Here is a 23,364-nt window from a genome sequence, read left to right on the forward strand (position 1 = left end):
ATCATCCTCATCCTCATCTTCCTCCACTACCACCATTGAGTCCCTTCCTTCCACTCTTCTCATAACATTTTATAAGACCTCATATCATCTTTAGCCTTTTCTCACTTTATAATTTTTATCAATCAATGTAACTCTTACAGCTTTTGGATTCTGGGAAATTAAATAAGATACATTCTATTTATTCATTTCTAGTTAGATACCTGTGTTGTTATTCTTCATTACAGACTATCCTCACAAAATACAGATTTACCAGTATCTTACAGACAAATCTCCATAGAGGATAAACTATGTTGTTTTAAAATTTTTAATGTAAGACAACCTGCTGCTTTTGATTTTTTTCTCTAAATATAGTGATCAGAAAATGACTTGTAACTTTAATCTGCCTTACATGTAGGGCAAAGACTTTAAGTATAACAGACATGAAAGAAATGGAATTGAAGGTGAAGACAGAAATGCATGATGTAAGTCTGACTTTCTTTTTTGTTTGTGCAAGTATTAACATTTGTGGATGAGACAGTTTTGAAGGGTCATAAAATCCAATAAATCATGCTATTTGACATTATTCTTGTGGTATACGTGTGCACGCCACAGTTGGTAGTGTGCAGTGGACGTGTAATACATTAGTAGAGAAAAAGAAAACCTCCTTGAATTCAGGTTTCTAATTAAATCATACCACGGTTTCATAGAATTTCAGCTCACGGTTGACTTATAGCAGAGATTACTTCAGGCATTTGAGAACTTCTTTTCCACCAATAAGTTGCATAAAATTAGCCAAGTTGGTATCTTTTTTAAAAATTTCTTAAATGATAAAGAAAATTAGTAAATAGAGAAAAAAAATAAAACAAAAGTCATTCATGAACTGCCATTTTAATGAACTAATCAGTGTTGGGATGGTGAATAAGATCATATGTATGCACGTATGAAATTGTCAAAGAATTCTCAAAATGTTATTTGAAAACACAGTGATACTGAATTATTAGCTGAAAGTCATTAAGTCCAAGATTCTATCTAGAATGCCAATAATTATGGAATTATTGAGAACAGAGAACTTCCATAAAAAGACAATTTACATAAACTGCCTTGCCTTGCTCCTGTGTAAGGGTGTCATGAGATACTGTTTGAGCCCTATTATTTTTTAAAATTTAAAGGTGTTCTTTGACAATTTCATACAGGATTGCTTTCACCTCACCCTCTCCTACCTCCCTCTTAACTCTAGGAAATCACCCCTTGCTTCCCTCCACTCCCTGTCCCAGTTCCATTTTCTTCCTTTCTTTTTTCTTTCTTCCTTCTTTCCTTCCTCTTTCTTTTTTCTTCCATCCTTATTTCCTTCCTTTTTAAGAAAAACTTTTTTTAATTTTTAATTTTTAGAGACAGGGTTTCTCTGTGTAACAGCCTTGGCTGTCCTGGAACTCAATTTGTAGACCAGGCTGGCCTTTGAATTCACAGAGATTCACCTGCCTCAACCTGCCAGGGTGTTGGGATTAAAGGGCCATGCCTGGGCTCCTTTCCCACATTGTTGTCTTTTTTCTTTTGTTTTGTGGCCCCCTGAGTTTGGCCAAGGATTTTTGCCTTTAGCTGTGCACCAACTTCAACTGTAGAGCCCACTAGGGAGGAATGGGCACTTTTAGTTTTTTGTTTTAAAAAAAACATAAAACGTTTAAAGTGGGAGAAGAAAACTAATAACTGAAGTGTTCACTTGACTCGTTTTAGCTCATTTTGTAAAGGTTGCCCTCACTCTGAACCTGCTTGATAAATGTTTGGTTAACATTTTCTCCTTTACTCTCGTATTCACTTCCTTCATTACCTTATGATTCCCCCCAGAACACAGAGAACTGGCCTCCTCCCAAAAGGACCAATGTCACGGTCTTTCCAGGTAGCCTGAAAACAGGAAGTAACATCAGGAGTCTTTCTGTGACACCCAGGAGAATGGTTTGTTCTTTTAATAAGAGATTTGCTTCACAGAGGGCTGTTTGGTTCAAGGCCTTGGGAGCTTTCCCAGGCTCAAGTTTTCAACCAAGCCAGCCTTTCTCTTCCTTTTATAGTTTTCTTATGGAATTTAACCTATATCCCCACCATCCCCACTGACATCTTCATCTTTGAGACAGAATATAATGTTAGATTGATGAATTTTACTTCTAAAGATCACTGGTGAGCAAACTGCATAATCCTTGCCACCTTGGGCCGAATGTAGCTTAGAGTGAATGAGGAATTTGTAGGACAGATACAAATGCTAAAAAAATTCTCTTTCTCTGTCCCTCAAAAAGTAATAACTTTTGCTCATAAAAATCTCAGTTTCTTAAAAAAAATGTTGCATATCAGTTGTTTCCTAACTACTTATTATAGTTATCTTATTTTCTGTAAGAATAAGAGATGTGAATAAGATTGAATGTAATTTGCATATACAATGTTGAATGAAAATTTTATCTGACTTAAAATGGCCCTATCCTGTTTCCCCCTCCTTTTCATGCAAAATGACCATTCTAACTGGGAATGTGTGTTCTGCAACAAACTTAGGTCTCAGTTGCAGCAACTTGAATCTTTATTCTTTAACGAAGATTTAGTTTTTCATCTTAAAACTCCTGTAACAATCAAATCTGATGACTATATATCACAGAACTAAACATTTCAGTTTCTGTGTGGTTTCCTCTAGATTAAAAGTGATTTTGACAGCTCAATCTTTTTGCTACCTTGTTTTGTTTTGTTTTGTTTTTTGGTGTTTCAATACCCTTGCTTTCTAGAGTTGTACTATCTTCATAATTTTAGAGACTCTGAAATATATTTTAAACATTTATTTAAAATGAGCAAACAGTAAGGTCTCTGAATTATCCATATTGATGTACCTAATTCTTTATTTCTTCTGCCTGCATGCATGGCTTTTCTCTGCATCTCTTCTTTCATGGGAATACAAAAGCCTGAAGGAGTAATGCCTTGCTTGGTTGGTAAGGAGTTACTGTTCCACAGGATTGACCATCTTCTTAATCAGATACCCAACCCAGAGTCACAGGAAAGAGGGTTTTGGTTGAACAATATCGAGTGTTGTCAATAATATCTGAACAGATGGGTAAATCGATCGATTTTGTGTCAAAACTGTTTCTTTTCCCTTTCCCCATCCTACAATTGAGCAATACAGTGTAATCCAGGGCTTTCCAGGTAATTCTGTGTTTCAATATTGTCTGTTATGGCTTACTTTCAATTAGGACTGCCAGTTATTTGCAAAGTTATACTTTAGCTAGGGGTGAGCTTACATCAGTGTTGTATCGAGATGATAGTTGACACTCGGAGACACATGTTCAGTTTTTTGAACTGATGGATATTTAAGAGTTTAATCAGTAGCAGAGCACTTGCCTTTTTTATGAGAGGCTCTGGGTTTGATCCACATCATTGCAAAATAACAATTAAGTTAATCTCAATTGATAGGCTGAATAAAAGATGCTCTTTGTGGAGGTTAGATAGTCTAGTCAAGTGATAGTACCTCCCTTGGACCGTTGAATAGAAATAAGAGACACTTCCTCAAAAGCTGTGGTTTTGTCTTAATACTAATATTTCTCAATATTAAGCGTGTATTTCCTTATATGTGAGGTATTTCATTAAGACTTGCAAATAAATTACAATCACAAATATGTTAGTTAAGAGATAACAATCCACAACTGAGTGGTATGTTTGTGGACTCAGGATTTAGTCTGATCAGGTACAGTTTTTTTTTTTTCTAGGTTGCTTGTTTGTTTGTTTGTTTTCTTTTTCTCTGACTTCATCCAAAGTTCTAAATCATTTTCTTTTTTTCCCTTTAAAAGGAAACCTCACAACAGATAAAAATCATCTCAATAAACAACCCACTTGTTTTTCTGAATGCAAAGAAATTTAGTGCTGATTTGATGAACATCATCCTAAAGGAAAATGAAAGCAGCCAACCACATGATGATGTCAAGGTAGGACCAGCTTCCTGATGAGTGTCATACAGAAAACATCACTACAAATACCCACAGATAAACAACCATAAAGTATAGATGTTTTTACAGACCTGTTCCTCAGGAAAAACTTTAATATTGTATGTTTGCCTATTCATTTACAATATAATCTGTGAATAGGACAATATTGAATATTGTTTAAGAGATTTGTTAATTATGGACCTAAAATAAATATGTAATACTCTAGTTCTTCAGAATATGGAATATGATAAACAACTTTATAGAAGCATAAACAGTTGCTAATAATATTATTATAACATTATTACACAATTAACATTGCCTCTCCTTTCCTTCCTCCTTCTCTTCCTTTTCTTCCTTTCCTAAGTTATTCTTAGTTTTTATTTTTAAAATTGAAACAGGGTCTCCCTCTGCAGTCTATGCCCTTTCTGCCCCATTCTCCCAAGTGTTTGGGTTGTAGACGTGCACACAACCCACTCACATTCAGCTTCCTTTATTTCTGTAAGAAATCTCGGTGAGCAGAGGCACGGAATCAAATGTGCACCAGAGTGAGCCAGGGTGAATGTATAATTTGCCCTTGAGCCCTCAAGTCCCGAGCCCCTCACCAGCTGTGGGAATTTAGTTGAGCCTGCATTTTTCAGGGTCTTCATTGGTAACACTGAGGATTCAAAGACTTAAAATCTGCAAACCACTTAGAATAGTGTTGAGACTGCCTTAGTTCTGTGCAGTCTTAGCTAATAAGGTTTATGAGGTTCACTGACTTCCTCATGAGACTTTCCGTGACTCTCCAGTTAGTTTCTCGTATATCCTTGAACATGTATCTCTTACGTCCTCATGAATGGGAGACCTTAAGCCTCTTGTTTCTGGTCTCAAGAACTGTGCAAAGGGACGTTCCAAATGCTTCAGTCCATAGTTCTCACCCTAATCTGTCTATGACCTTTGCCCCTCACCCCCATATAGGAGCAAATACATGATTTTCATGGTCATAGTTGAAAATGAAGGTGTGAAGTTCCTCTTCCTGTAATTATTTGTGAGGTGATACCATCAGACTGTAAAGGAGTGTGAACTCTTTACGGAGGAGAACCTTTGGGACCCTGCAGGTTGTGAGTGCCTTTGTGCTGCCTTTGCGCCTTTAGGTTTTCACTTTCGATGGAATGTTGAGGAGCACAGCCAGTGTGTTCAGATTGGAAATTCACTTCTATATTTAGTTGTTCAAGTCAATACTGTGCCTATTTATTTCACAGAACCTTATATTCTGTATAGCAAGGCACAGTTGTCATAGTTTTGTGGACTGGTGTTAGCTCACGATCACTATACAAAGCAGTATTATGAAAAATGACATCATTTTAAATAATCTCATGAACCCATTAGAAATTTGTCTAATTTAATATTTTCCACCTAAAACAGTGCAGTACAGTATAATCCAAGACTGCCTAAAATGAACCTGTGTTCCTGATACTGACTCCTGTCTCTTTCTTCAATTCAGACTGTCATTTGTAAAGTCATGTTTTCAACTGGAGGGGGCTTACACCAGTGTGACATAATGGGACTATAATTGGGATTTTCTTAGGACAAAATATATTTTAAAAAACAACTTCAGTTTTTTACAATTTTGAGTTATGGAAAAACTAAGAAGATAGGATAGGTTCTGTATACCTCATAGCCCTTCAAGATGTTAATGCTTTGTGTACCAGCTACAGCTAACAAATTCACCTATGTTTTATTCTGTCTTCCTAATTTTGACTAGTAGCTTATTTATTTATTTATTTATTTATTTATTTATTTAGTGAGGGGCTAAGGTTCCAAGATTCTAGCTCGTGTGTCATATTGTATTTAGCCCCCATGCTCCTTTATGATCCTCTTGTCTACGGCAGTTTCCCAAAGTTTTTTGTTTTAAGGGTTTGGGAAATTTTGATCAGGACTGGCCAGGTACTTTGTAGGATGCTCCTGCATGAGAATTTGTCTAGGGTTTTGTATGGTGAGACTAGGGTTATGATCATGAGGAAAGAAAACTGTAGGGGCAAAGTCCTATTCCCACCCAAGGTATATAATACAAACAAGACAGATCGCCATTGATGGTAATATTGATTCCCCAAGTTCATCTAATTTTTAAAACCCTTTCTATGCTATACTGTGTGAAAGTCGCCTTGTTCAGGCCAAATATTAGGAATTGGAGAAGTTATAATTCACCTCCTAAAAGTAGAGTATCTTGATAAATTATTTAAAATTCTTCTGCACAGGAGATTTCAGACAAGGTAAGAGGGAGAAAAGAAAAGTCCATCTGCCAAGGATCAGTCTCTATAATACAGACACACAGTGAAGTGTCATTATCTGAACACTGACTAAAAAACAGATTGGATTTTGGAAATGCAAGAAATAATCTGTTAAAAATCTGTGATCTGTAGCACGGGGCAGCACATAGGGGAAATGATTCCCCACTGCGCCTTAAAGAGGAACACTCAAGAGAAGCTGTCCAAGCAGTGATTGAGAGTGGAAACCTGGGAAGGCATTGGCTGATTCCAGACTGTCCCTAGCTTTGTGACTTTGGCCTGATCTTCTACCTTTCTAATTGTTGCCTCCCTCATAATGGAACACAAGATTAGAAGCCTCACAGAATGCTTCTGAAGATTCAATTGTTAATGTCTTCAAGACTTGGATATGGGATAAACACTGAAAAATATGCATTGTCCTTATCATTAACCAAGAAAAGATTTAAAAAAAAAACCAGAGAACATTTATTGATAAACAGATAGCATGCTGTCTCTGAGGCATCACTGTTAGAGAAGCTGAACTATAATGATACAGAACCACTTTGTTTTCACGCCCTGACATCTAGCATGTGATAAATGTTTCTTGAGCGTTTTCACGGGGCTAATGTGTATGAAATAATTTTGACCTCGGTTCAAAACAAATTGAGTCTTTCAGAAAATGTTTCTAACACCTGATTCAGTGAGTGACGTATCTACTGAATGAATGTACACTCTCTTCCAGCCCACGTGGGTCTTCATTTCCCAGTTCACTGCGTACAGTGTCTGAAACACTCCTGGACCAAAAGTTTTGGTGGGACTAATTGTTACTCTTCATGAAGAAAAGAACGTGTGACTTTTTCACTGGTGGCTGTATCGTTCCACAGCATGTTCATTCTTTACGTTTATTTTTATTTCAGTGTGAACAGAACACCTTGCTCAGTTCCCTGTCTAATGGCAACTGCAATGGTGAGTTTGCTCTTACACTAGAGGATAAACACCCCTTCTCCCTTCTTTTCCCTGTTGGCCCCTCTCCCTTTAGGGTTTCCCATGTTCTTCAGCTAGAACCTTCTCTATCTCCCACCTCTTTCAATCCCTGTTTACTCTCCCTTCTCCTTGTTTTTATCTCTGCCTCTCTCTCTCTCCGCCTCTCTTCCTTCATACTCATCCATTTGGTCCTTTTCCTTCTATTGTTACTTTCCCTTATCTTCTTCCATCTTTTCTTTTGCCCCCCCCCCCACTTCTTCCTCTGTTCTTCCTTCCATTTTCTTCTTTTCCTTCTCCTTAAATCGAATGTCCGAACTCTAATCTTTACATAGATCAATCTTCCCCCCAAATGTTATCTCATGGATATTTTAGATTTTTACTTCACCCAACTAAGCTAATAGCAGGCTCATGCTTTTCTAGGATAAATGCCAGGTAACAGAAACAATGTTTTAATGATACATCCTTGAAATAATGTCCAAGTCGGTGTTTATTCTCTGAAAGTTTATCCTCCTGTAAAGCATGAGTTAGACTGGCTTTCTTCCATCCAATATACAGAAGCAGGGAGGACACATGTGACGTCAACTGTGCATGTAGGAGTGGAATACCAATGCACAACTCTGCAGCAGAAGTGCAGCAGCACTAATGTCTAACTGTGGAACAGCAGTAACACATCACTGTGCAGCAGGAGTGTGGTAGCACCAATGCATAACTGTGCAGTAGGAGTGGAACAGCACTGATGCATAAGTGTGCAGCAGGATTCAGCAACACTAATGCACAACTGTGCAGTAGCAGTGACACTGTACAACAGTGTAGCAGTGAGGTGATAAAGAACAGAATTAATGAAATCCAAAGCATATTTATCCAGAGGACTAAATTCGTAAGTGGTTGATATATAATTATACATTATATAATTTAAAGATCATTAGTTGATGAGAAAGGAAAAGAACAAGGAGAGGGAGGAAATGTGGGCAAGATTCATAAACATGACTTGAGGTCTGACTCAGGCTGTGTCTCTAGTGACCATACACTGGGACTTGCATGCAGATTTACTTGCCAATATGAAATTAATATGTAAATAATTTATAAAGCTTTATTCATCTTATTTTTTAATTGCATGCATGTATGTGGGAAGGTTGGGCATGGGGGCATGTACGCATGAATACTGATACCTACAGAGGCCAGAAGAGACTGTTGGCTCCCTCCCTGTACCTGGACTGATAGGCCGTTGTGAGCCACCCTATAATGGGAATGACACTCAGGCTCTGTGTAAGAACAGGACAGGCTCTTCATCACTAAGACATCTCTTCAGCCCCTAAACTGTAAGCTTTTAATAGAAGAAAGTTTAGGACAAGAAGATAACCCTAGAGTTTCAATGTTTTTTGAAATTAGTAAATACTCCTCGTAATTATATATTATCGTAAGAAGAAATCATAGTAGAAAATAGAGAAAAGGGTAGATTATCAGGGAAATAAACATAAAATATATGGGTGCTGATAGAAAACTTACCTATTTCACCATCTTCCTTGTTTCACTTCTTCAGTCACTCCACTTCATCCTTAATCATCATCAGATTATTTTTCCTCCTCTTCTCCTGCCCAACCTTAGTTAGTCACGCTATTATGTTCCTAGTTTTTTTAAGCCTTCTCTGGTCTTGATCCTAGTTTCGTCACTAAAACCTCTTCCTGGTTTCACAACCATTGTATCTCTTCTTGTGACACCGTTCTTAGTCACATTCAACATGAGTCAATATGACTTTAAGATTGTTTTACTGATTTTATTGATGTTATGAGTTCAAATAATGATGCTTAATAAGATATAGCTTAAGACTTTCAAACAGGAAACAACAGGATCCAGGGGTGTCATTACAAAGGAGTTTGTATTTGATTCTGAGGATAGGAAGTTAAATGCTATATGCAGCCACCTAGGAGACATTCGGCAGATGTAAGGGATACAGAGTAGAACCCAAGTGACCCAACCAAGGTAAGACATCAATCAAGAAAAGCAGTAGGAAAGGAGACAAAAGTCAAAAATCTCCTTTCTTCAGCAGCCTTTTCAGATGCCTAGTTGGCATGCAACATAATAAACAACCCCATAAGATACTTACATACATTAGATATGGATGCCAGGCAGTGGCAGGGCATGCCTTAAATCTCACTACTCAGTAGGAAGAGGCAGATGGATCTCTGAGTTTAAAGCCAGCCTGGTCTACAGAGTGACTTCTAGGATAGCCGAGGCTACACTGGAAACACACACACACACACACACACACACACACACACACAAATCAGAAAATGGAAGCCACAGCATTTTTTAAAATTAAAACCATAATTGTTTAACTTGTGAAGATATCTTCTAGAAGTATGTTTAGTATTTTAGATCATCTGATTATAATGCTAACAGGGCCCTGTAGAGCTGTTTGCCATGGTAAACCTGCTATGTGGTCTTCTAGCACCTGTCTGTCCCCCTTAAGAAAACATCCAGGTTCCCTCTGTGTCTCAGCTCACATAACTCTTCCTTCTCTTCATTCACACACTTTTCATGTCATTATTCACCTGGCAAATATTACACATACTCTTTTAAGATCTACTTTATCCTAAGGATAGTAAGAGGTAACGTACATTTAATGTTTATGGAAGTAGAACTGGCTTCTGATGTCACAAACTCCAAAGTTTCAGCAGGCTTCCATCCTTCTGAAATCCTTTCCCTACTCTTAACCCCCAAGTTAAAAAAAAAAAAAAAACAACCTTTAGGTATATAAACTTGTATCACTGCTGTTGTAATTATCTTAAGCTCAGTGGCTTAAAGCAGCACATATTTATTAGATTATACTGCAGTGACAGAAGTTTGGAGTGAGTCTCATAAGCGTAGCACTGGAGTTATGGTTAGAATATGTTCCTTTTAGAGGCTTTACAAGAAAATCCCCACCCCTTTCCAACTTGGTCCATCTGTGTTCCCTGGTTCATGCTCACTTTAATATTCAAGCCAGAAGAGGCATTTTCAGGTCTCTCACTGATCTCTTCTTCATTACATCTTCTCTGACTCGGAATCCACAGACACTTGGATAGTCTGGGATAATCTTCCCATACTAACATCCTGAATTTAATCAAATATGCAAAGTTCTTGTTGCCCTGTAAGGTAACATATTCACAAGTACTGAGGATGCGGAGGCAGACTTTGGAAGTGTTTGCCTATATGTGTAGGAGGGCATTGTTCTGTTTCTGGTTCTTCCTTAGCGCTGTCTGTATACCTTCTCCAGCTTTATAACCTCTCAAGTTACTAGCTAAACTGACCGTTCTCCATTTGTTTGAAAGTCTGTTGAAGGCAGGCACCATAGTCACTGTTCACCCCTGCACTTGTTTTTGCTAACAGAGTTCTTAAATATACAGCACATCTGGACTAACTGACTGTTGGAATTAGTAAAAGACCAGACCGCTGAATGAAATGGTTCATTAAGAACATGCGCCAAGCAGTGGTGGCACACGCCTTTAATCCCAGCACTTGGGAGGCAGAGGCAGGCAGATTTCTGAGTTCAAGGCCAGCCTGGTCTACAGAGTGAGTTCCAGTACAGCCAGGACTACACAGAGAAACCCTGTCTCGAAAAGCCAAAAAAAAAAAAAAAAAAAAAAAAAAAAAAAAAAAAAAAAAAAAAAAAGAACATGCTTTTCTAAAGAGAATATTATTGTTTGTTCGAAGTGTTTCTTCTCCCTTTATTCCTTTAAAAATTCGAGAGATAATTCTGTTTCTCAATAATTAATTGATACCAATAGAAAATACTTTTTAAAATTACAAGTGACTCACAGACTGTCAGGAGTCTTTTGAAGTAAATGGAAAGCACTCCTAAATTATGCAACTATGAATATTTTTTAATTAAGGAAGTTAATGAATATTCCACAGGAAAGAGCTGTCTTCCACAGTCTGGGTTTAATTGCCCACCCACACCTGATGGTTAATGTCTTTCTGAAATGTTGTATTTTGTAGATAAAGCCCATCATTTACCACATACCCTGTGGGGATAGATTAGTCGTCTCCTTTGCACGTGCTCCAGGCTTACCTCATTTGCTTAAGGCAGGCGATTAGCTATGCATTCTCTTATCTAGGATGATGTGATTTGTACTGCGCTAGTTGATTTACTTAGAAGCTTGGAATGCAAGGTTATATCCATGAATGAGTGCAATGACAGGGCAGAGAAGATATGGGTAAAAGAAAATTATTTTTATATTTGGAAGATTTCAGAAGTGCCCATTGAATTTAAATTTTCATTTGAGTGAATCAGAAACTTCACCATTAGGATTTTATTTTTGGTTAAATAAGGTGGTATGAACTAATTTATTTGAAATAGCTTACATTAATAATTATCCACAAATATAAGGATGGGTGTTTTGTTTTATTTTGAATGGCCTGAAAATATGCACATTTGATGAAAAAAAAGGCAAAAAGAAAAATAAGTATAAAAATAAAAAAATGAAATAAAGAAGGGCACAGATTGACTCTGTAACAATATATAATTCAATCTATAGACTGAATCTATAACAACATGTATTATAGAAAATTTACAGGACAATAAGAAGAATGTAGAATATAGTTTAACAGTGAAACAGATATGGCAGGATTGAAGAAAGAAAATAAATGTTCTTAAAATTATCCCAATAATATTTTTAGTCATTTAGACAGAATTTTCAGCAATCTCTCTATTATTCAATACATAGATTGTTTTTATTGTAGTACTTTTAAGTTTAGAATTTCAAATAAAATTATAGTAGTGTCTAACCAGAACACTGACTTGATAAGCCGTTCTGAGGTTTAATTTGGCATCAGGAAACAAATGTATCATGATTGTGTAAACCTCTTGCTCTGGCTATATATTGAGAGGCCTAAAATGATGCCTGTGACTTATAGATAAAAAAACTATATAGATTTTTGAGGAAAATTAACATATTGACATGTTTTCTAAGTCAGTTTACTTTAGTTTATAGTTTATTGTTATAAACGTATTTATAAATATCACTATTGTACTTTTTAGCAAAGAATGAAAACATATACATACAAGTAACATTATATAAACTGACCAGGTTATATTTAGGATTATATATGATAACTATTAATGAAAAAAGAGGCCATGAATTTGAAAGAGAACAGGAAGGAGTGTGTACGCAGGCTTGTAAGAAGAAACAGAAAGGGTAAATGATGCAATTATCTCATAACCCCAAAAAGTAAAGAAAAAAAAAACAAGTAAAGAAGGCATTGGGGTACCGGAAAACTTTATCATTCATTAGTTCTCTATTTTTAGAGTTAAACGTTTAATTTTTCTGAAGACAATTTTTTAGCAAAAGTTGTATGTTGTCACTCAATTTTAAATACATGTTTTATGTCATTTTTCTCAGAACAGAACTGAACACATGAATACAAGTGAAACAATTTTCACACCAATTCTGTCATCATTGTCATCTTAGGTTCTAAGACCAACTATTTCCATGCTTTAGTCATTCACTTAAATCAAGGCTATTGAATAATAAAAGTACCCACCTTTAAGCAGTGATTGTCCTGGTAACTCTTTACCAATTTTTGGAACAGGGTATATGGAGTTATAAAACTTGCCTATGTCTAAGGTGTAACTATTTCTACCATGTCTAATCACTAAGAGTGGAGTTGGGAAGATGCATACCCATATGAGTTATCTAACCTACTATTACTTTAAATTTACACAATTTTATTTTTTCTAAAACCAATATGTTGAAAAGATTTTCATAGGAAACATATATAACAGGTTAGTGTTGCTCAGTTGACTGAGATTGTCTTTTGTAGAACTAGTGATGATCCTGGGGCTTTATGCATGCAGATTTACTGTGAATTAACTGAAAATTAATGTTAACACAGATTGCCTCCAATGCTGTGAGATACTCCCAAACATTGGACTTTTACTGTCATGTATAAACTGAAGTACATGAGCTCCAGATATCCCAAAACAGGTCTCTTACTCTGGACCTATTAGCAAAAGAAGCAGTTGATGTGGATAGCACAGCAACCAGAATATCTACACTGTGCTTAGAGTTACCTTGCTAGATATCCTTTCAGACTCTTTCAAATTTCTCCAGCTAGTCTAATAATAATAATAATAATAATAATAATAATAATAATAATAATAATAATAATAATAATAATAGTTGGTAACTAACTAAATTTTTAAAATGAAAATGTGCAGAATTACCATTAGACTCGAGGACACTGTTTCTTTGCTACTGTTCAGCCAAGTCAGCCTCAGAAATCTGCTCATTCTAACTAGAGTTTCTGTGTCTCTTGCAGAAGAAGCTTCCCAGCCCCCTGCCCCAGTGAGTAAGTGTTTCTTTGGTCCTGAATTGCATTGGTTTGGACCTTTTCGACTACACAGGAGTCTCCACACTTGTTTGAGTATCTGCTCGGCCTGGGTCAGGCCTGATTCCGTACCACTCTTCACTGCAGAAGTATTTCTCAGCGCCTCAGCTACAGAGTCCTTAACCCCTTTCCCACAAAAGACATAGAATTCTGTGCTTTGCTACAGTGGGTTTGTTTCAAAAGACCCTATCAGGATTCTAGGCATGGAGGATAGGGGGTCAAAGTTGGAGAAGTGGGAAGACTGAGATTTGAGCATTATTGGGCATAATATCTGCCAGGAAGTGAATGTTCAGTGCTTCTAAAATGGAGAAAAGCCTCTTGGGGTGCTAGCTGTATCACCCAGCTAATTCTCCTTGAAGTCCACCTCTGCCTACTTCACCCACTGAGGCTGCTGCATTCATCCCTCCCCCACCTCATGCTATGGCTGGGAACTGCTTTGTAATGGACACACTCAACTCATAAGAGGAGTTCCTTCTTTTTCTTTTCATTTTATCTGATTTTTTTTTAAAGAGTTGTGTTAGCTCTGGGGCTCTTGTTCAGTAGCAGAGCACTGACTAGCAATCAAAACCTTGGTTTCAATCCCCCAAGTAAATATATAAATAACCAGAAAAAATGGGTTGATTGAATTCAGATTGACTGAGATCCCATATATCTTCTATCTCTTCATTTGTATCGTAAATTTACTTTGAAAATTCCCACCTTTCACATTCCAGAACTGTAAGGACCAACTGAGTAGCTCTGTCCAGGAGGATGGGAATGGTAGGGCTTGAAGGGAAAGTGCTTCTTCTAAGGAAGCCTGGGAATTATACTGGATGTGTCCCAGGCCTGCAGCATGCTGGGGAATCAGCCCATTTGTTTTCATCTTGGTAGTTCCTTTGTGGAAATGAGGAAATGATTTTAAGAATAGAAGGTATTTAGAAAGTAAATGGATGGTGCAAATCAAGGTTTGTAAGTATAAAGATGCTGTAGTTGAATTACTTTTAAATTTTTAGCTGAAACTATTAGTTGCCCTCTCTGTATGTTTGAAAACACACCTTAGACTTGACGAAGAGGAAGACAAAGGATCTGCTGCCCTTTAGTTTAGGATTGAAGGCTGGTAGTTATGGGGAATGAAGCAATCCAGGCATGAAGCATGCCAATGAATGGAGGTGGTTGGTTTTGTTTTCTACCTGAATCATAATAAAGGATTAAAAGTTCTACTGGATTAAGACAATCAATGTCTTTTTAAATTGGCAGGAAAACTATACTTGCACTTGGCATACTATTTTTTTCTGTATATACAAAGATGGCAATGTTGTACCTGTTTTCATTTTTTTCTCCTTATTACTACATGGTTTATTGCCTCATGGCTACATTAGAATTTGCATTAAGCATGTAGGCTTTAAGGATAGAAAACTTTTGGATTCACACATCAGCCAAATAATAGTTTCATGCTTAGAGCTAATTTCTGCCTTGCCTTGCATTGCCTTGGCATTCTTTTTCTTTTTTCCCTGCCCCCTCTGTGTGTATATATGTGTGTGTGTATTTGTATGTGTGTCTGTGTATGTGTGTGTATGTGTGTGTGTATGTGTGTGTATATATGATCATTTGCATGAGTGTGGGTACATGAATGACATGGTGCATGTGTGTATGTCAAAGGAGAAACACAGGCCTCAGTCTTTGCTTTCAACCTTGTTTGAGACAGTATATGTTCGTCATATGCCAGGTAGCTGACATGTGAGTTACAGGGACTTTTTCAGTCTCTGCCCCACCCCTATCTTTCCACAGAAGCAGTGGGGGTTGTACTGCTTTCTGTACCCAGCTTTTAGGCGTGTTCTGAGGGTTCAAAATCTTGTGTGTGACAAGAGCGTTACCTATTGAGCCATCTCCCCAGCCCTCATCTGTTTGCTTTCCTATAGACTAGAAGTGGAGCTCTCCACTTCTTCACATTGTGAACTCACAGGAAGTACCTAGTAAAGTACTGAAGTAGCCCACACTGTGAGTAAGCACTCAGCAATGCTAACATCTATTACTGCTTTTCTCGATTTAAAAGTCATTACTTGAGCTAGTGAGATGGCTCTGTAGATAAAGGTTTTTGCCAGGCAAGATTGATAACTTGAGTTGATCCCCAGAACCTGCACAAACATGAACTCCTCTACAGCAGAGTTTTGTTTTGTTGGTTGTTCTTTTAATCTCCGTTATGTGCTGTTGCATGCTCATGTGTGAACATAAACATGCACATAATAGCAACACATGCACATATATATCACCTGATTTATATATACACACATATATATGTATATAAGTATACATATATACACATATATTTATAGTGAGTTTTAAAACCATTTCTTAAAGTGCAAATATATTTTCAAGCACGATTATTTCTTAGTTCCAGCTAATCTGAGAAAAAGTTTGGAGCCACAAGCAGCGGGGCCTCCCTGGCCCTACCAGTTTCCCTGCTCTTTAGGAACCCTTTAGACTGTGTACTTAAGCAACTCCAGCACAGAGAGCATTGATCCTGGGCACTGTGGATGGAAGGGAACAGGGCGACTTGTCTTTATTCTTTTGCCAGGGTTGGGGGTATCAGGGCATGTCGGTGAACTGGAGATTGTGTTTATCAACATCAACAGGCCATATATAGCAGCAGTGTGTTTGAGCTCCACTGGGCTTAAGAAACACTGAGAGGTCACCTTGAATTAATCACATTAACTTACAGAAGTAGGAGCCACTTATTCAATATCAAAGTCAGAGCTATAGTTTATTTTTGTTGATTTTCATTTATACTCAGCTCTGATTAATCCACAGTTCACATTTTTAGAAAAGGACTGACTGATGGAGAAAGATGAGAGAAATTATCTATCATGGAACATATCATTTATCATGGTTACAATACATTCTAGATTGTATTGTAAATGCAGCTGTCCATGTCTTGTATATAGGATACATCATGATCACATAACCAGTTCCACCCAACTGTAAATGAACCTTTACCTATACTTTTAGCCAAATGTCATGATTTTAATTTGCTTTTTATGAATTAAAATCATTCATTCATAAGTTGTTTCTGGTTAAGTTGTCTAGAAGGTAAGCGCACCTGTGCATGAATTAGAATCTCCTACTTGGTAGACTTTTAAAACTGGAAATTGGTTCAGGTTATAATGAGGTTTAATAGCTGGGATTTATAGAGTAAATAAAGTATTCTTAGATTATTGCAAAGTAGCAAAGTTAGCAGGCCAGCATCTGTCATCATTTCCACAGTGGTCCTACACTTTCCATAAAAGACACCAACAGCAGTTCTCTCAGTTTTACCAGGAAGCAAAGATTATGTTTTCATTTTTCTAAAGAAATGGTAATATGAGCAGCTAAATTTAGTCTCTGTGGGATAAATGTTTCAGATTGAATCCTTTTTAGAGTGTTGGGCACGTCCTTAACTGTGTAACAATGCCTCCCTCTGGTGGTTTGACTTCGGAAACATTTTGCCATTTGTTTTCCCAGGAGTTCTCCTTTTCCCAAAGCCTGACTCCTCCCTCCAGTCTGCTACCCAGCACTAACATTGTGTCTGCTCCTTTCCTTCTTCCAGCTCTACCTTGATTGCAAGGGCAGGAGTGTGGATGTGTTCTTAGCCAACTGTACAGGTAAGACTATGTCGTCAGCTACCACCAGATGAGTCCCCTCAGCTGTTCCATGTGTCTTTACATATCCTGTACCTTCTTCTTTGCAGCATCCTTGATAAAAGCAATGACATACTATGGAGACCTAGACACAGAAAAACCAATTTTCTTTGACTCGGTACCTGCTGCAATAAGTATCATCCAATCAAATAAGGTGAGTTGGTTAAGTTAGCGAGCAGGAGTTTTGTAAGAAAAACTAGAATGTATAATCATTAGAAGTTTTATCAGGTTTCCTCCTCACTGGTCTCTAAAAAAAAATAATAATAAAAATCTACAAATAGCCCTTCCCTCAGCATATGACACATTTACTTAAAAGGAATGATTCTACTGCACTTTGTGGGCAAGTTATGGACAATTGTTAAATAATTTGGATCTTCTAATGTCATGGCTTAGAGAATTTGATGATCACCTATGAAGTGCAAATTCTTAGCTTTAATCTATGATCCACTGTCCTGAAATTTGACCTCAGAGCTCTCCAATGCAGAAATGCTAAATATCAATTTTAAATATATTTTATGCTTAGACACTACTGTCACTATTCTTATTTATACTATCATCTTTTGGAACATCATTTATGGCATCTGGTGGTCACAAATTACTGTGCAATATTGGGCTTTTGGTAAGGATATTTTAATGATTCCCAGAGCCTGTGGTTTCCTGCAATGTCTCTCGAACTCTGAATTAGTTTGCCTTTCTCCTTCCCAAAGCAGCAACAGTGCTTCCCACAGAGACTGCTCTAATCTTCAGTAGAACAATAACACTATCATTATTACCTACATGGATTGAGTACCTACTGCACTCTAGAATATTCTAAAGGCCTTAGTCATGTTAATTAAATTTGCCACTGCATATTGTAGGTACTCTCACTTAGCCAATTTTTAGAACTAGGAAAACCAAAGCAAGAAAGTTACAGCATTTGGCCAGTTTCAAAGTCAGTTGTTGGACCGAGGGTGTGGAGCATTGTTCCTGATGGGTGTGGCTTACATTACTGCCAGTCTTTCATTGGAGTACAGATTATAAGGTAGGTGAATGATATGTGTTTATTTCTTCTTCTCTTTTAGAATTTGAGCAAGGCCAGTGACCACAGTGAAGTCTGAGGCCCATGTGTTGAAATGCACGTCTGTCTCATCTTTTGCAACTGCCACAAAGAAGCCAGATACTGGCATTTTGCACACATTTGGATGTATACGATATATCACTCAGTAAGGATGATATGACTTGGCAGATGCATAGCCACTGGCCAAGACTTGCTGACCTCCTATTTTTTTTCCTAATTTTTCTTAATGAGCAGATTTGTTTAGTTATTTTATATAGGCATCAATATGTATGTAGCTTTAGTTTACTGAACAGTAAATATGCTTTTATTTCCTATTATGAGAGTATTTTTATGGTCTTATTTCTGTTTTGTTGTAAGCTAACAAATGGAGAAACCCTTTTATCAGAAATGGTTTTGATTATTTATAAGCCATTTGTAAAAAAAAAAAAATTAAGATCATCTAGTACATAAAAAAGTATTAGTGAATGTGCCATTTCTCCATAGTTTTTATCCCAAAGTTATTTAAACATTAATAAGATAAAGAATCACTTTATACAGTAAAAATGAAATCCATAGATATAAAGAAATTGAGAAAAAAAGACAAAGTAGAAGTTATTAATGTCAATACCCATCAATGCAGTCACTCCAACAATATTCATGTATTAACTATGAGTTCATATGTGGAAGAAAACTGATGTTTTAGCAAAACTAAAATGTTTTCAGCATTAATCTTCTGAGTTGTAGATACCATTGATGTGTTCAATCAGATAACTCTTGACTTCTGCCTTCCCACATATAAGATAATCTGCCTTCAGACTTACTTTATTATAATCAGAGAATATGAGAATTTGACATGCAATTTTTTTCACAAATATCTTTTTGATGACAAAATATCATAAGTAGAATGCTTTTGGATACAAGATTAACCCTTAGAAATTTTTAATTTTCTATTTGAGATATAAAAAGTTAGTAGAATGTAATATATTAACATCTATCTATACCAAGATAGATAGATGGCAGATAGAATGACAGTCAGACAGAGAGACAGAAGGCAGGTAGACAACAGACAGACAGATGACAGATAGATCTCCATGGTATGTTTTCCATTTTCTTTTGTTAGAGGTGAGCTTGAATGTGATTACTGTAAATTTGCTAAAATGATAGGATAATTTTCAACACTAATGGCCAGATATAAGTGTAAACATTTTTTCATGCTTGTATATTTTATTTTTAACTATATACAAGCATACAGTTTCATAATTTTCTAACGAATTGTCTTATATATGAAGCCATAGATTAAATTATGCTTTATTCTTAATGGCATCTAAACTATTCTACAGATTTAACACCATCAGAATAAAGCAGGTACTACAAAGAGAGTTTGAAAAGCAAGTTAAAAATAGAAATTAAATAATTGGCCTTCTAGTATGGTTCTTATGGGTGTCTGTAAGAGCAAATTCTAACTCCTATCTGAGTGACAGATTGGAATATTCCTTAACCTATGCAAGGTAAACACTCACACAATCCTTCGTTTTAACACCTCACTCTTTGGTAGAATGAAATAATAAATGAAAATGCCAAAAGCAGTGTTCCAAATTTTCATGGTCATTTTCAATTTTACTGAAACAAATTCAAAAGAACAGTCTTGGTCACCAAAATTGCTTCAATCTCTTCATCACTTATTGGGGTAGTACCAAGTAAGGCAAATACTTCAGTATCATTCATCAAATGCTTTTCTAAGGGAAGGTTGAGAGAGAATTAGGAATAGAGAGGAGTTCTATTCTGCATCTCCACTTTCATAATTCTAATGGGTCAGGGAGGTGATATTCTTCATCCCCAATCCACCGGACTTTATCATATAATCATGAGTTACGCAAAGCCAAGAAAAATATATTATGGTCCATATAAAGTGATATTTTGCTACACAAGTTTGGCCTTAATTAAACTCATGCATTGTAGGCATTTTACTTTTTTGTAGACTATGGACCCTGGCTGCTACTAAAGTCATTATTGTTGGATGGTTTGTTCTGTTTTGTTGTTAATACTCCGACAGTAGGTCTGAGAAATTGCATCTGAGTGCATTTAAGTATTTAGAGTATAAGTTTAATGCATAAACATTAACCCCATTAATTTCAGTATCAAACATTGTCAAAGACAAGGAAGACCAAACCACACATTGTATAAAGTCTACTGCTCTGTAGTTTATGCCAAGACCACAATGACTCTTTACTCAAAGAAAGTCTCTTGAATTAAATTCTGAGACCCCAAGAACTGCACATAAGTTTTAGACGTACAAGTGTTTATTTCAAAGAAGAAGCAGAGAACACAGAAGCTACAACATGGCTCTAGTGTTGCAATGTTTTCTATCAGCACATGGATCTATTCTTATGGGACCATGTTATTTTTATATGATAAACTCCTTTCATAGTACTTATTATAGTAAAATAACATAAAAAACTGACCTATACACATGTTAAGAACCTAATATGACAGATATGAAATATGTAACTAGGAAAAACTGTTAACATTAAACATCACATTTATGCAAATTAAATGCCCTTAAAATTTTGCCATTTGTCTTTCATTTTAAAGGTTATTTGCCCTCAATTATGTAATTTCAGTGTTATAAAGTTTAGCTTAAACTACTTTGCAATAATTTATTTGACAGATTTCCATTCTGTAACCATGCAATGTAATGAGGACAGAGACTTTTCCTTTTTAATGAAAACATTAACGTGTTAATATCCTGTATGAATAATGCTTGGCATTCAACGATTGTGGAAATATGTTGGTATGTTGCTGAACACACACACACACACTCTGTAATGCCAGTTCTTCATTCTGTGGTCAGATGATCTGACTCTATACCACATTTGCTTTCTGGCAGTGAGTTTATTGCCAGATTTTAAACAGGGAGTTAAGTGGTGCTTGTGGCGCTTTCAGAATCCAAAGATTTGTAGTTTGGAATCATGTAGTCTAATATGCTGCACTTATTTTTATATTTTTCAATGCACTTAATTATTGTTTTTTATAATTATTTGTACTAACTCAGCATGTAACAACCAATTTACATGGAAATAAATTGAAATATGATAGCAACAATTCTTAAGTGGGGTTGTGTCCATTATTTTCAAGTATTTACTCCCCTGCAAAGAAAATAATACATACCGCTTTCTTGCTCTGACCACTGAACAGTATGTGTTCATTATTCCTGGCAAATTGTTCTTACGAAATTTCAGCCTGGGCCCGTAAATTCTGTGCCTTGATTTATGTGCTACTGAAAGAGGTGTGCTTTTCTGCTGCTGTTTTGTTTTGTTTTGTTTTGTTTTCTTTGCTAGTACTTCGATTGCACAACACTATTTTGCCAGACTTACGTTCTCTTTGTTCTAATTTTTATTTATGTCTGTATTTTTATTTTTTGCTTGTGTTCTTTGCTATGTGCTTTCAGTTGTCTTTTCCTGGGTTCTGAGGCTGAGTTCAACTTTAATGGCAACTGTTCAAAACCAAGAAAAGAAACCATTTTTTTCCCCCTTATGCATTGGAGGCACAGCAGAGAATAAAATGGAAAAACAACCCCACCCCACCCTCCTCCCAGGCTTGCCTTCTGACTGGGAACTTCAGAGAATATACAGGATGGTTTTGACTTTAATTACATCCTCATAGATATTATTTCCACATAGGATTCAATCCATAAATTTTCCCCCACTCCTCGTGGCATCTTCTGGATTCATGTCCCCCTTAGATTTCAAAATATATTCTAAGTTACATCTAAATACTATTCTAATCACACATGGCTGAGAATTAGAGATGTGATTTATTCCTAGACAAAATTTCTCTCCAGCCACAAACCTGTGCAAAAAGCCAGCTGTATACTCCCCAAAATACAGTAAAAAGACAAGCAGAACAATGATGCTCTCTCCCAAAGAACATGAAGGAAAGAACAGAGGAAAGAATGCAGCATGCTACGTTCATTAGATTCAGATTCTTACATTGTTGTCAGATATTCATTCATTTATTTACCTGTGTGCATATGTATTCGTTCAAGAGTGTGGGTATGTGTGTGCAGGGAAGACAGCAAGAAGGGGAAGGGAGAGAGGGAGGGAAGGAGAGAGAAGAGAGGAGGGAAGGAGGGAGGGAGAGGAAGAGTGGGAAGGAGGGAGGGAAAGCAAGACAGAGACTTTGTGACTTGGGAGTTGGTTCTCTCCTGTAAATTCCTTGTGGATTCCAGACTGGATTTAGGTTTCAGGCTTGGCAGCAAGGACCTTTATTCACATAACCATTTACCTACCCAGATCCATTTAATCTTAAGTCTTGAAAATTATCCTCTTTAGTCTGTCGATTCTCCATCTATGGACTCTCTAGAGAGGAAGTCTTCACTCAAATCTCCACAGAATTACTCCCAAAGCCTTTAGCTCTGCAAGCTGTCAAAATCTGAGAAGTCTCCCATAGCTCCTACGGAGCAGTCTCTGTTTCTTTTGGCTCACCTTGGCAGTGTGATTGTTGGTGTGACTCCATTTCTACTCCTGCCGAGGTGGCTGAGTAAATTCATAAGGGGACAGTCAGTGCCAACCATTTTATGTCTCTCTCAGGTTCTTGTCACACTTTCTCAAAGAGTGGACTGGGCAGACACTGGGGTGTACAAACAGGGTTTCCTTATCGTCAGTTTAGAATCAACTTTAAAGCAGAATAAAACACCCCAAAAACGTTTGGTCTTAAATGAACCGGTTTGAATTTTGTGGGGGTCAGTATAGCTCTGGTTACAGCTCAAAGCACTTAGAAGGCTTAGCAGAACTCAAACTAAAAGTGCTCCCTTGCACAGTGGCAGGAAAACTGAAGTGTAAGGTCTCAGAAGTAGTGGGTCTTAGCTATAGGGACAAATGCCTTTCTGCAGCATGGATTCACTTCTTCAATGATGATTTTTTTTGAGTCAGAGGCAGGAAGGAGTCCTCTTCCTGCCAGAGTCCTGAGGTCTGCATGGGCCAAGTTCCCAGCCCAGGTTAGAAGCTTCAAGTGATTGGGACACCCTGATTGGCTGAATATGGGTATGTAAATTAGGTGAAAGATAGTGGGAACTAGAGCCATGCTGTAAAAGATGGGTGTAAGAGGTGGTAGGAAAACAGAGCCACCAAAAATTGCCAAAAGTTAACAAT

At 36.9% G+C, this 23,364-nt stretch overlaps 1 protein-coding gene across 3 annotated transcripts in view; it reads left to right on the forward strand.

Annotated features, from left to right (window-relative positions):
* The window catches only part of Slc26a7 (solute carrier family 26 member 7), a 109,407-nt gene extending 88,091 nt beyond the window's left edge, over window positions 1-21,316 (forward strand). Inside the window, exons 12-19 of one of the 3 annotated variants that reach the window (XM_076924133.1) lie at window positions 395-461; window positions 1,822-1,929; window positions 3,792-3,926; window positions 7,090-7,138; window positions 13,457-13,561; window positions 17,088-17,142; window positions 17,229-17,332; window positions 18,240-21,316. In XM_076924133.1, the coding sequence (XP_076780248.1) occupies window positions 395-461; window positions 1,822-1,929; window positions 3,792-3,926; window positions 7,090-7,138; window positions 13,457-13,561; window positions 17,088-17,098 (475 nt within the window). In that variant the 3' untranslated portion in view covers window positions 17,099-17,142; window positions 17,229-17,332; window positions 18,240-21,316. Of the gene's footprint in view, window positions 1-394; window positions 462-1,821; window positions 1,930-2,911; window positions 3,151-3,791; window positions 3,927-7,089; window positions 7,139-13,456; window positions 13,562-17,087; window positions 17,143-17,228; window positions 17,333-18,239 lie in introns of those variants that run through there. The other 2 variants (XM_076924134.1, XM_076924135.1) reach the window with 2 other exon arrangements.
* Window positions 21,317-23,364: the final 2,048 nt, after the last annotated feature.

Source organism: Arvicanthis niloticus, chromosome 25, assembly GCF_011762505.2.
Source record: "Arvicanthis niloticus isolate mArvNil1 chromosome 25, mArvNil1.pat.X, whole genome shotgun sequence".
NCBI lineage: Eukaryota > Metazoa > Chordata > Mammalia > Rodentia > Muridae > Arvicanthis > Arvicanthis niloticus.